At 33.1% G+C, this 14731-nt stretch overlaps 1 protein-coding gene across 19 annotated transcripts in view; it reads right to left on the bottom strand.

Moving 5' to 3' along the window:
• FIP1L1 (factor interacting with PAPOLA and CPSF1) overlaps positions 1–14731 on the bottom strand; it is a 72500-nt gene that overhangs the window by 48802 nt on the left and 8967 nt on the right. For 11 of the 19 annotated variants that reach the window (XM_041724517.1, XM_041724509.1, XM_041724515.1 and 8 more), the window contains 5 exons: positions 14361–14464; positions 8993–9057; positions 8275–8382; positions 7571–7701; positions 7207–7275 (listed from right to left, as the gene is read on the bottom strand). In XM_041724517.1, the coding sequence (XP_041580451.1) occupies positions 7207–7275; positions 7571–7701; positions 8275–8382; positions 8993–9057; positions 14361–14464 (477 nt within the window). The remainder of the gene's footprint in view (positions 1–7206; positions 7276–7570; positions 7702–8274; positions 8383–8992; positions 9058–14360; positions 14465–14731) is intronic. The other 8 variants (XM_041724522.1, XM_041724524.1, XM_041724512.1 and 5 more) reach the window with 1 other exon arrangement.

Genomic DNA, 14731 nt, shown 5'->3' with positions numbered 1-14731 from the left:
ATTTGTTTCCCCCTCATCAACCAATTGTACCACCATCCTGCCAGTTTAATACCCCTAGCAGCTGGAAGGTAGTCATCTGTCCCCTTAATAACTTTTTTCCCTCTTTATATTCATTTTCAAACCAGTTATCTACTTACTCCATAATTTCTCCCAGATTTAGCCATCTTTTCTGCTCCCAGCAGATCTTTTGAGTATGGTCCAGTCATACTCCTACAAACTGGTGAAATTCTTCTTTATGCTCCTCTCCTTTTATACTCCCCTTCCTATCTTAAATCATCATTAATTTATTAAATTCAAACAAAGTTGCCCTACACTTAAAAAACATCACACCATATTCTATGTCCTACTTAAAATCTAAATTCAGCATCATTCTTTTTCCCCATGAGGCAAAAGCCAAGAAAACTTCAGACACCTTGACTCTGATACACTCAAACCACCAATTCCAGAAACCATCTAGCTCTCATATAATCATTGTATGAGAAAAAGAATGTATCTGAGGCATTAAAGTGAGATCTCTTATTAGTACTGCTGAACCCAACCCCTAATAGCTGTCTTTATATAATTAGGGTTTAACACTGACATTTTAGAGTTCCACTTTTTAAAAAAAATGCATTTAAAAGACCCAGATCCTAGTGAGGGATGACAGAGGATCAGTACCAAGAAAATGAGGATAGATAATAAGAAACAGATCTGGGGGGGGGGGGGGGGAGAAAGAAACAGATCTGATAAGACACTTGAAAGGTAAACCGACAGAATGTGATGATGGGAAATAAACACGGTTCACCCATCAAACATTAAATATCTATTATTTATTATCTAAAAATCTGTTACCAGAGGTTGAGACTAGAGAGAAAAATACAACAAAATCTTAGACCATGGGACAAGACAGATACATGAACGATCAGACCAATACAATAAATGCTATGAAAAAAAGTATCTGTGGGATAAAAGATGCTATGAGAACACAGAAAAAAGAAATGCAAAATTCTTCCTGCAAATATCAGGAATATTGAGAGTTAAGAGTATGGTCTCAATTGTTCCCCTTCAGTAATTTATATCCAATTATCTAATAGGCAACTCAAACCTGCCGTGATCAGTACAAAGCTACTGATTTCCCACTTATCCCCCAATCTGATACTATCCAAGTCTTCTCCGTAAGTAAATAGCACCATCATCTACTGAGTTACTCAGGAAAAAAAAAAAGAAATCCTAGCAATTATCCAACAGATAGGACCATCCTCTGTCACCTTTACCTTTATGATACATACCAAATTCAACCACTGATTATGTCTACGCCTAAAATCCAGGTTAAATCTACCACCACTTATCGACTGTTCTGCTAAATGTTCTCTCTGCTTTAGTCTTACCTCTGTAAAATCCATCCTCCATATACAGCCAAGCAATCTTATTAAAAGTGTAAATCAACTCATGTCTCTCCTCTGCTCAAAATTCTCCAATAGCTTCCCAATGCAAACAGAATAAAACCTAAATTTATCATGGCCTACAAGGATTTATACTGTATTTAGGTTTTATTCAAATCTGTATCCCAACCTAAAAATAGTGCCTGGCACGCAGTAAGCACTCAATATTTATTTTTTATTTGACTGACTTTGGGACTCAGCCTAAATGTCACTACAAAGTCTTTCATAGGACTTGGAATTTATAACTATATAATTTTTGGCCCAATTATCTAATTAATGACTACTTCCCCCATTAATTCAGAAAAACTCTAAGATTACAAAGTCTAGGTCAATAATGCTCAAGCCTGAGATGCTTCCTGGTATAGTCAACACTCAATTACAAACTGGGAAGGGGGAAGGAAGAAGAGAGAAAAAGAGAAGCAGAAGAGGGGGAGGGGAAGAGAGAGAAGAGCACACGGATGAAAGATTATTTACAATAGGGAGAAAAAGAAAAGGCATCAGGAAGACAGTACATTTTTAAACATAAAAATTGCTTCTGTTTCCTCACTTAAGTTTTCTTTTTTCCTTAATTTCTTTGTAAAATACTCTTAATTCTGAACATCTTTGCCATTTTAGCAACTCTCATTAACTTGCATCCATGTGTTTGCTTTCAGATGTTGCACTCAGGATTACACAGAGTCAAAACTTATCTAACCAGAATGAGACTATTTTTTTTTAAACATGATCTAGTATTTTGAGAAATGACTATTAAGATATGACAGATTTTTTAAAAACAAAGTCATGTCAGTAGGTCTTACATATCCAAACAAAAGTTGAACGAAATCTGTAAACTTGAGAAGCTAAATATTTCAAATCATACTACTAGTGTACCAAAACTTAATTTGTGAAATTTCTTTCAACTGCTCTTCATAGGTTATAAAAGATTAACCTTACAAACAAAATAATATCTAAAAGGAAATTTGTTAAGTGTAGTACATCCAAATAATGCACTATTTAAAATGTTATTTATCAAAAAACCTTAATAACCTAGGAAATATTTGTCACATAATACTAAAGTAAAAAAGGGAAAAATAGCAAAGCACATAAATTATCATAATTTTGTTTCAATCCACAAGAACAAAATGACTGACAAAGCAATAAAATTTGGGACTTTGAAAGCAGATTAAAAAATAGTAACTGAGCAGTCTAAGGAAACCTGAATCCTAAGTTAGCAACAAAAAACCAAAAATATTATTATGATTTCCACTGCAGGACCCAAAAAGGTTCAGAAATTGACAACTCAAGTTCCCAGAACATCTGAACCAGCCAAGTATAAACCCTCTAGGCAGGCCACTGAAATCAATTTCCTGAAAAACCATATCGCCACAAAAAGAAAAAACAAAATAACCCAAATGATACTGACATGTGAGACAGTTAAAAGAACTTAGCTCTATAGTAAAGACTACAGTAAATTTTATTTATATTCAGTTTCCAATCACTTTAGAGGCCCATTCGCTTATGAGTGAATGTCCAAGGATCAACAAACATTTGATGAAAGTCAGAAGCCAAAAACAACAAACACACTGTAGAAAAATAAAACCTAAATGAAACAAACAACCTATCATTAACATAAATATCTTCTGATAGATCTTGGATATTAACATTATAACCACAGAAAGGAAAAAATGAATAAGAGTTATAAGGCTAAAGAAATCTCCCAGATAATAGAAGGCAAAGAGGGAGAAAATGAGAGAAAAGAAAATTAAAGCACTAGCATAACAGGTCCAATATTTGAATGGGAGGTCCAGAAGGCATTAGAAAGCATAGAAAAAGTAAAAACATAATAGAGAAGAAAATATCCCATAAATAAAGGATATATGTGCCCATATTTAGAGGGTACAAATGAACGCATGGTACAACAGATCATAACAGACCAGGACACATAGTTGGGAAATATCAAAACAGGGTGACACAGCTTATACTTATCCACCGAGGAAAATAAAATCATCTGTGTGTGTGTGTGCGCGCACATACAGACATAAAAATATTTTCAGAGAAGGCTGTGATCAATTTTTCCTGACACATACATGCTACTCATTCCCACTAGTCACCCTTTCCTTGCTCCTCACTCCAAATTACACAATTGTTTTTGCACCCAAGTGATTTTATTTTTATACTTATTAAACTTCATCTCCTTTCGTTTCAAAAAAAGGAACAAAAACCAGAAAAATAAAACAAAAACCTTATATATATTGAAATATATAAAAGAATGGTAAGAATGTCAAAATGTTGATAATCATTGAGGCACTGTAATAAATACATAGGAATGCATTTGTACTATTCATTTACTGATTAGTATATTTGAAAATTTACTTAAAAAGTTTTAAAAATTGTTTTAAAGAGGCTGGTAGGTTGTTTGTCTCTCAGTTGATTAAAGATTTTAAAAAGTAGACGAGAAAAAAAAAATAGACGTGAAAAGAAAAATTGTGATTCTCAAATCTGTTCCCTTTTTCTATATTCACTAGTTTAAGATGGGTTCTTTGCTCATTTCATCTCTACAGTACTCCAACAGCTTCGTATCTGGTCTGTGACTTCATTTTCTCCTTATACCCTACCCTTCTCAAGAACACTTGCCCGTTCTTCTTCTAAAAACCAGATTTGCTCATGCTATTCTATTACTCAAAAACTTTCCAATGGCTTCCTATGGCCTACACAAATGTCTGCAGGCTAGTTTAAGATCACAGCCCGATGTCTACCATTTCCAGGCTTCTCTCCTAGAATCTCTCTCATCCACCCCAACTCTCCTTTCATGCTATCAGGTTTTGCTCATATTGCTCTGTCTTAAATGTTTTATACTTCCCCTCTTCTACTAATGAAAACTCACGCATCTTACAGTTACCATGTTTGAATCCTTCTAGATTCTGCACCATAGAGTAACCCACTCTATCCTGTGAACTCCCTACTGTACTTTGATAATAGCACTAACACATTTCTCACACTATATTGTTCATATATATACATTACTCAGATCATGAGCTCCTTGAATACAGAGACCTTATCTTACTAGAGTATCAAGCACAATGCTGTGCACATTAGAGGTGCTCAGACATAATAAAAAAAATTGGAGAAGTCCTTTTTCTTCTATCTGTCTCACCAACCCTAATAACTAATTCAAACAGTGGATTAGTAGGTAAGAGCTTAGACTTTCTTTTTCTGACCACACCTTATATTGCTGCCAGAATTGTTACTTATATTACTTGTACTTCCAGAATTTATGTTAGTTATAAGGCACTTTCTTGCTCACAAATAGGCAATAACTCCTCCAATTTGTCCTTGTTTCTAGGCTTTCTAGAATGAAACCACACCCTACAAAGCCATCTCTCTTCTATTCTTTTCCAAAAAGAACTTACCCAGTAAGGCTAATTTCTTAAATAATACTCTCATCCACTATCTACTAAATTAAGCTGAGTTTCTTTCTTTGCCCAAGCCATTTCCTAATCTATAATATTTTTCCTTCTGTTCTCCACTCACAAGGTTTTGATTAAAATGACATATGCTTCTCTAATACTGCATCTTCAGATTTTATAAAAAATACAGAAATAAAACGTAGCTATATATTGTACTCAATGCCATTTTTTTTTTCCATTTTTTTTCAATGCCATTTCTAATCCTAGGGTAGTTTCTCATCAACTCATTTCTCCAATTCCTACAGCATTTAGTCTAAAGTAAGCATTTTGGTACCTAGTAATACCTAAGAAATAAATTTATCTCTGCATATTTGGGTTACCCATTATATTCTTATGACATTTTTTTGTATTTTCCAGAGTTGCAGGATAGATAGTAAAAGGCAACTCAGACTTTTTCAAAGCACTATACAGTCCGACATAGAAATTTGAACAAGGATATTTATTTAAGGTGACAGAAACTTGTCTGAAATTTAATGTCAAACTGTATCCTGAAAATGCCAAACACTCCCATACAACCAGCAGTTGCAGATTTTGAGCAACATCAATAAAATGTATCTTACAGATCACAATATACATAAAAAGGATGAGCCACACACATTATTAAAATACACACCGTAGGCGCACCTGGGTGGCTCAGTCAGTTAAGTTTCCAACTTGTGATTTTGGCTCAGGTCATGTTCTCAGAGATTATGAGGCTGAGCCACCCCCACCCCCTCTAGCTAGGCTCCCTGCTCAACAGGGAGTCTGCTTGAGATTCTCCCTCTCTGTCCTGCCCCCTGACTAGGATATGCTCCCTCAAATATTTTTTAAAATTAATAAAATACACACCCTATTTCCAAATCAGTATTTCTAACAAATGAATAATATTTAATGCACATTATCAAGGCAAGAAAAAACATTAGACTACACCCATTAAATTCAAATCCTCATTAATTCAGAACCAAATAAATCAGAATGGAACAACGACCTCCTCTCATATAACCAAAACAAACTTCAAAATACTTTTGGTAGATTGTATGTATATAAAAAAAACTCATTCACAGCGTCCACTTTCGAGACCAGCTCCTAGGAATTCTTTTAATTCTTTAGTTTCAGAAGTTTACTGCAAAAAGACAAAAAATATAGAACCTGGCAGTTTTCAAAGACATCTTGTTTTCATTTCTGTTAGAAAAAAAACAAAAGGACCACTGCAAACGAAGTATTTCATCATCAAGACAACTTTTCTATTCATTGTAATCAAGCGTAACAATATATTCATTCCTTAAATAAGACAGCACCAAAAAGAACCTGAAAGCCATTTAAAATAGAATAGACATCATCACACACTTTCAAAAGATTGACAGCAGAACAAGAACCAAATACTTACCCAAAGTAGGATGTAAATTTAAATTAAATTCTCTACACAGAACTGTGTCCAGCAGAGCGGCTACATCTGCGGATATAGCACATGTATTGCATAAGGCAGTATTGTGGTGGACAGGGCTGTAGTCCCAAAAGGATCACAGAAAAGTTCCTGTCCACAGAAGTTCCCTGAGTATATAACCCAATCTAAAAGCCATTCCCAGTCTTCATTCCAGTGTCGTTCAATACAAGAATTAAGAACTAAGAATTAATAAGGTAAAAGAAAAGAGTATACAATCAGGTTTCGAGAAAAGTTTGTGGGTTGCTGTATATTGTAGAGATATGAAATATGACATTAATCTTTGGACTGGGTCTGTGATATGGAATGGAGAAGCCAGAAGTCAGACTTTATACCCAAGTGGGAAGGAATATCAACCTGCAAGTCCCACCTAAACCTAATGATTTAAAGTTACAAATTTTAAAAATCAATGGCTTTATCTTATTCTGTTGAGTCTTTGAGACTCTCAAAAATGCCTAAGTTTTTTGAGACATCTTAAACTATAAGACACATTATACCAATGATTTTAGTGTCATACAGATAAGCAGTATGCCATCTTCTCTATCACTTCTTTAAATAAAAATTAGGAAAAGTCTCCAATTCTGATAAAATATTATAGCATCATCTAAAATGAGAGCTTAGCCTTATGGTGTGAACTTTTATGTCTTACAAACAAACACATACTATAATTCAAAATAAAATCACAACATATAGCAAGAATAGTTTTACTTCGCATTTGTTAGTATAATAGGCTATAAATTCACATGCTTGCAAAAGTGGAGATACAACAACAATCAGCAAATTTGTAAGTCACCAGGAAGCTGAAGGTTTGGAAAAAAGGTAGCTATTTCCACTTTAATCTCATCCCTTGAGTAGTGGTATGGGAGCAGACTCAAGAACAAAAAATGAGAGCAACCAAGGATAATTTACTAAAATTCACCTTAAAAAGATTGAATCTGCCATCTTGGATCTCTGCACCTGGTGTAACTTCCATAGTACAGTCTTCGGCCTAAGTTAAATAACATATTCCCCATTAAGATACCACATAATTTTTAATTGATAGGCCATATAAAGACAAACTAGCTGTGGCTAGTCTGTGACTTGAAACTAAGAACATCAGACAATATTAATATGAAACTGAAAGGGAAGGAAGGGAAAAAAAAAAAAAAACATGGTAAAGAAAAAGAAAATTTTAAACTATCTTATAGCATTTAACCACCTTAATGGGGAAAAAGTGATTTATCTGGGGAGTAAATTTGGGACTCTAGGAAAGGCTAGGGTATTCTGTAATATTTACTAATTACCGTAATTTTATTTGTAGTAGAGGTAACTGGTATAACTTCAAGTCCCATCCGTATCCTCTTTTGTTTTTCACAGTAAGCTTTCCAGGTGTCCTCATTAAACCCATAGTTAAAATAATCAGAAAGATCAGCACCTAAAGATAAAGCACAGTATTAGTGTACAGATACTTTGATCCTGTTTTTATGCAGCATATAAAATATAACTATAAAAATACAAATTTAGTGTTCTATCAAGTTTTAGCACCCCTTCTAATTTTCCCAATTCTCCCAGTTACCACCATAAAGCAATGGGAGCATAAAAATATTTTGATTTAAAGTACTCCCTTTAAGCCAGAAAGTATTATGCTAAGCAAAATAAGTCAGTCAGAGAAAGATAAACACTATAATGATTTGGCTCATGTGGAATTTAGGAAACAAATGAATATAGTGGGGGAAAAGGTATTTCCTTTACAAATGACATTATAATAAAATAATATGCAAGTCTACTTTGTTCTAATTCAGTAAGATTTAATAATATGGGCCATTCTTATTCCTCATGTGCTTAAGAAAACAAAAATGACATTAAAAAAATAATACTCTAAATGGTTGCTAAAACAAATACTTTTCTAATTTTAATAATTTTATATAATTTTAAATAATAATAATTTTAAATAATTTTCTAATTTTTTTTACAAAAAATCTTTTGATACAATCCACAATAATCTTACCAGGTTTACGCCATGGTTTATCTTCAAAAGAATCCAAATCTACCTCCAAGAGTGGAACTCCATTAATGCTTCCAGGTGCATCAAGGTCCACCCCTTTGACTTTTGTTCCTATTTTATAAAATTACAAAATGAAGGTGATTATAAGCAAAAAGCTAAGAGATACCACAGGTAAACAGAAACCACTGACCTTTTTTACTACCAACAGCACTAAATATGGCAAAGGTTCCAAACAAAGCATTAGAGTAATATTTACCATAAATAAAAGGTGAAGTCAAACTTTGTGGAGTAGTTTATGTAAAATATCTCTGGATTAAGAGATAAGTGACTTGTTACTTATAAGGAATTCCTATATCAATAGGAAGTTGCTAACATCCATGTTTTAAATCACATTTTTGTACAGCCTATAAGCTAAGAAAAATCTTTACCTTTCTAAAGGGTTGTAAAACAAACAAGAAAATCAACAATATGACAGGAACCCTGTGACTTACACAGCCTAAAATATTCTGTAGCTCTTTACAGAAAAAGATTGTCCATCTCCATGATGTATGGTCAAAAACTGCTCTTTTCAATTGAACTGTAATAGTTCAACCTATTTATGACCTATTCATAAATAGTGAATAAATAGTATATATATATATATATATATATATACACACACACACACACACACACACACACCTTATTTTCCTATTGATATAGCTACAAATACAAGTTTTACCTGTAGTTCCATAAACTCGTCCCCCTGTTTTGATGTTAAGATTTACAGGTGCTGTACCATAACTCCTAAAAACAAAATAAAAATTATCCTAAGAAATTAAACAAAACAGGAATATATGCAATGTATACGAATAAATCATACACCCACATAGTAATTACATATATTAACAATGACTCATAAATTTTAGGAAATGTCTTAATTTTAAAAGAAAAAAAAATTTTTTTTACAGTCTAACTTATTTTCTATCTGAAAAACCTACCTGCCACTAAGTCCACCTGGTTGCAACAAACTTCGCAAGAAATTTTGGCTAAGACATTTGGTCTATACACCATGCCCTCATTTCCTCACCTCCTAGTTATTCAACATGCAGTAATCCTGCAAGAAGGAAATTTCTCCACCTTGTACCCAACTCCAGCGAACTCTTTATAGTCCTTTCTGCATTTGATACTGTTGATAAATCCTCTTTTAAATACCCATGGAGTACTTTTATCCACAAATAAATTCATTTATATTAAATTTAAAAATAAATCTAGGGTGAAAGCAGAACAGTGTTCTGTGATAATCAGTGATTATCAATGACTAAGGAAATAAGACGGAAATATCTAGAATGCTAGTAATGTCCCATTATCTTGATCTGGGTAGTGGTTACTTGAATGTATATAGTTGAAAAAGATACTGAGCTGTACTTTAACGTTATATAATCTACACATGACAGAGGATTAAAAAATATAAAATCTGGAGTCAGACCCAGGTTCAAATACAAGTTTTGTCAATTATTAGTTGTCTAACCTTGACTAAGTCACTTAAAACCTCATGGAATTTGTATAAATGTTCTGTAATATGAGTTTACAGATGGTTCTCTACTTTTCCATAAATCCATTCTTTTAGATGAGGAGAAAAATCAAATATACTAACCAAAATAGACTTAAGTAATTAATAAGACCTCAATGTTTTCAAGGATATGTTTCTCACATTACGTTTGGTTATTGAATTTGCTTCTTTACTCTGAGGCAACTGGATTTATGAAGATTCACTGTTTCTGATCTACCTAATAATTTCCATTTTTATCTCCAATGTACTAAATTTATCAGCACTATCATTTTTGTGTTCTGCTTTTAAAAATGATAAATTGAAAAAAAAATAAAAATAAAAAATAAAAATAAAAAATAAAAAAAATAAAAATAAAAAAAAAAATAAAAAAAAATAAAAATGATAAATTGAAAAATAAATGTAATAAAATATCCAAATAGCTGTATAAAGCACCACTGTTATAAATCCAGAAACTATTAAATAGCCTCAATTAAACTGTTAATGTCAGGTAGTACTATCATATAATCTTGAAATGTTTTTTTGTTTTTTTGTTTTTTTTTTAATTTCTTTTTTCTATTTTTATTTATGATAGTCACAGAGAGAGAGAGAGAAAGGCAGAGACACAGGCAGAGGGAGAAACAGGCTCCATGCACCGGGAGCCCGACGTGGGATTCGATCCCGGGTCTCCAGGATCGCGCCCTGGGCCAAAGGCAGGCGCCAAACCGCTGCGCCATCTAGGGATCCCTAATCTTGAAATGTTTAAATCATTTCAATGATACTCATTCATTAGTAGATGCTTAAACACCAACAATGCATCAGATATATAGTTCTAGGCTTATGAAGGAGAATGAGGAACTGAACGGATATGGCTCCTGCCCCATGAGGCTTACATTTCAATAATCTAAATTCAGCACAGCAAAAGCACTTTTGGGTTAGTGCTTTTGGGTTATCTACATATAATGTACAAAAGTTCTAGCTGTTTAAAAGTCAAATGTGCAAAAATCAAGTAGTCTCTAAAGGTCCTCTTACAGAATTGCTCAAGGATAAAACATGGTATTTATAAAAGGTTTAGCCATAAGTTCAATAAATGAACTTCTTTGCTCCTACCTAATTATATTTCCCTCCACGTTTGGCCTTTAAAACACCATTTTTCAGGGCACCTGGGTTGCTCAGTTAGTTAAGTGTCCGACTCTTGATTTTGGCTCAGGTCAGATCTCAGGATCATGAGATCAAGCCCCACAACAGGCTCCATGCTCAGTGCAGTCTGCTTAGGATTCTCTAACACTCTCTCCCTCCTTCTTCCTCTGCCTCTCCCGCCTTGATCGCTTGCTGTCTCTAATAAATAAATAATATCTAAAACAAACAAAAATCACTTAAAAAAAAAAACCACTAAGGCTTTCTATTCATTGTAGAGAAGCTTAGCTGTTTGCAAAATTGCACTTAAGCTAATCTGATACCTTCCATTAGACTCCTATGAGGTCTCAAGATTCTCTAGATGCTATAGCCTACATACTTGGGTATCTAAAGGAACTTCAAAATAATACATCCAAAAAAATGTACTTTAACCTACTGTTTCTACATCACCCATACATGTCAGGTACTCCATTAACTGCTCTAGAAACGTCTAGGTCACTGAGTCCTTTAACTCACTCTGCATCCACAACCATATTGCTATCCATGTTATTTCTACTCATGACACAGTCAAATGCATCTTTTTCCATCTATCCCTATACTGCTACCACTAGCTTAGTCTGGATTATCACCTCATGTGAACAATTCAAATATAGTAACTAATTTTCTATTTAGTCTATTTCAACTACTGCTGCTAGTTATCTTTTCAAATAATCTTACTTGCTTAAAAACTTTTAAAGGTATGTACTCCCTCAAAAGAGGTCTCAACCACTTTTCGCCATCTATTGTATTCTCCAGCCATGCAGCTCCTTTAAGCCCTGCTTCCACATCTTAGTAGTGGCCTCTGATAAATCATCAGTCCTCTTTCTTCTGTCTCAAGAATTGTTCACACAAATTCAGTATTATCTCCTGTAGGATCTTCTCAACACATATAGGCTTTTAGCAACCCTCCTCTCAAAAGTTTTTAATTCACTTTGTACATTTCTATTCTAGCACTTAGACTGTACTGAAAATATTTGCACATGTCTGTCTTCCTCACGGATTCTAGTAAATAAGGACATTTTATTATTTTTCATATTTTCATCAATTAATGCAGTACCAGACAATTATTTTAAGTGTTTACTGAATGAATGGATGAATCTCAAAGGTAAGAAACCACTTCTCTTTACAAGCTAAATTATTCCTAATCTAAACTTTGCTTTTCTTCATTACATTTTAGATGAAATGAACTTTGTAACAAAAGTATGCTACCTAAAAAAAATGCTATTTTGTACTAAGAGCTTACAACAAACCCATTTAGTATTGTTCCTTGAATATAATTTGCTTCTGAAAATTCTGTGCACAAAGTATTCATCAAATTTTATTTTCTTATAGGCTCTTTCAGTTTTCAAGAGATATATCTTGAAATATCAACGTTAAATAAGCTCTATAGTCTTTAGAAAGATCTATAAAAGTTATTTTGAAATATAGAAAAAACAAAAAGTAGACCAATTGAAGGGTAGAAGCATGGACAGAGATACATTTACACGTTTGTATGATATACATTTAGCAAACCTAGCAAAATGTAAATTGTATAATCTAGATGATGGGTAAATGGGTGTTCACACACTTCTTTCAACTTTGGATAATATGAAATTTTTTGTATTGAAATACTGAGGAAAAAACACTGAAAGACAACTGAGTTCTTAACATTCAGTCTATTTAGTTAATACACATTTACTGAATATTTACTACATGTAAGGCAATGTGAGGAAAAGGGAAATTCATAAACTATGGTTTCTACTCAAGGAATTTAGAGTCTAAAGGTGATAAACATGAACAAACTAACCACATTTCATGAAACTAGAAACTGCTATAAGAAATAAAACTCAGAGAAAGTACTATGGGAGTCTATGTACATTTAATATTTGAACGCAATTCCTACAAAAATTTGGTCAAATTAATTTTAAAAACCCACCATTTGCTTTAACTGTTCTACAGTTGTAAACACAAATAATTTTATATAATAGTATTTACTAAACACACAATGATTATAGTGTTCCTTTTGCATAATGCAGATGGCAAAGGCCTATTAGCATAAAGGTCTACTAGCATTATATGTAAGCCCAAAACTAATCTTTAAGTAGAAATGAGAACACTCAGAGTTGTCTACCCGTAACATGATTAAGTCTCTCCTAAACCCTGATCCCCAGTTTTAAAATTACACAGGGAGTCCTTATTGTAATGTGAAATCGACCATGACAATAACTGAGTTACCATTAAGCTCCTAAAATAACTTTGGAAAAAAAATGGTTCTACTATAGAAATAGTCAAAAATATTTATGTATATATTGAGTCCAGATAAGGCTGCATAATGAATTATAGAGCAGTTAATGAAAAGTTTGTTTCCAATGTGCAAGTACCACATTATATATCCAATCTGATAAAACACAGAAAAAGTACTTCTAAGTACCACCATAACAAAATCACATTCTGTACTTAAGTATATTCCCTTCTAACCTTCCTGCAGGATTCTTTATGTGCTCAGTAAGCTAATGACAGTCAATTCACTGGATCCAGTTTTACAGACTATAAAACTTGAGATGATATAATGTCTTAAAAAGCCTACGGATAACTAACAACTTCAAAAATATACTATGAAGAGCAAAAAAAAATCTTTGATACTGTTTTTATTGGACAAAAATTAAAATGTAAACTCAGTTTTGGATAATACAAGGGAAGAACAATATAGATGAAATCTGTAATTTAAGGATTTCTAACAAAAGAAATTACAGTAATCAATTCATTTATAAAAACACCTTAATTTCAGAAATCAAAAACAGCTGCTTCCACGTTCTTTACCTATAAAATAACTTTCCCTTTAAGATATTTTCATGGTGAAACCCCTTTTTTTATCATGAGATAAAAGTGTATTATACAACACTGTAACTTTAGGTATACAGTATAATGATTTAATAGATGTATAAACTGAAAATGATTACAATTCGCTAACATCCATCACCAACACAGTTCTATATTTTTTCTTGTGATGAGAATTTTTAAGATCTACTCTTCTAAAAACTCATGGTGAGATTTTAACAAAAGTTCTTTCATATCATGGTAAAATGGAAAAAAGTAAAAACAATGGAATCCACCACCACTGGTTTGATAAAAGCACACTACCTTTGATTTACGCACATAATCATTACTTAAAAATAACTTACCCATGAGGTGCGTGGGTGGCTCACTCGGTTGAGTGTCCAACTCTTGGTTTTGGCTCAGGTTAAGATCTTAGGGTCATGAGACTGAGCCCCACACAGCGCTCATCAGAGGGGAGTCTGCTTGAGACTCTCTCCCTCTGCCTCCCCTTCTGGGTGCATGTTCTCCCTCTCTCTAATATATAAATCTTAAAAACAAACAAACAAACAAAAAAAACAAACCAACTTACCCATACTGTGGTGCTCCTGTTTTAATGTCTCCTATAGTGACATGAACATCATCCTCATCATCATCACTGTCACTATCACTATCATCTTCAGTCTCGGTCACTTTCTATACCAACAGAAACAATTATAAAATACTATATTGAATAATCCATCTCAATATCTAACATGAATAACTGAAAAAGCAATCATTGTGTTCACTGACATACAGTTTTAGAGAAAAAGTTACATTTTCATAGCATTGCTACCTCAATTATAACTGTTATATGTGATTAAAATTAATAAGAATGTGAAATAAAATCCTTCAGCATTTTTTAGCATCATCTTTTTGTAAATAACACCATATGTATTTTTTCCCTATGACCTATAACTGCTT

Source organism: Vulpes lagopus, chromosome 12 (genome assembly GCF_018345385.1).
Source record: "Vulpes lagopus strain Blue_001 chromosome 12, ASM1834538v1, whole genome shotgun sequence".
Classification (NCBI taxonomy): domain Eukaryota; kingdom Metazoa; phylum Chordata; class Mammalia; order Carnivora; family Canidae; genus Vulpes; species Vulpes lagopus.
Note: the sequence above shows the minus strand (reverse complement) of the source record. Positions and strands in the feature narration are given on the sequence as shown.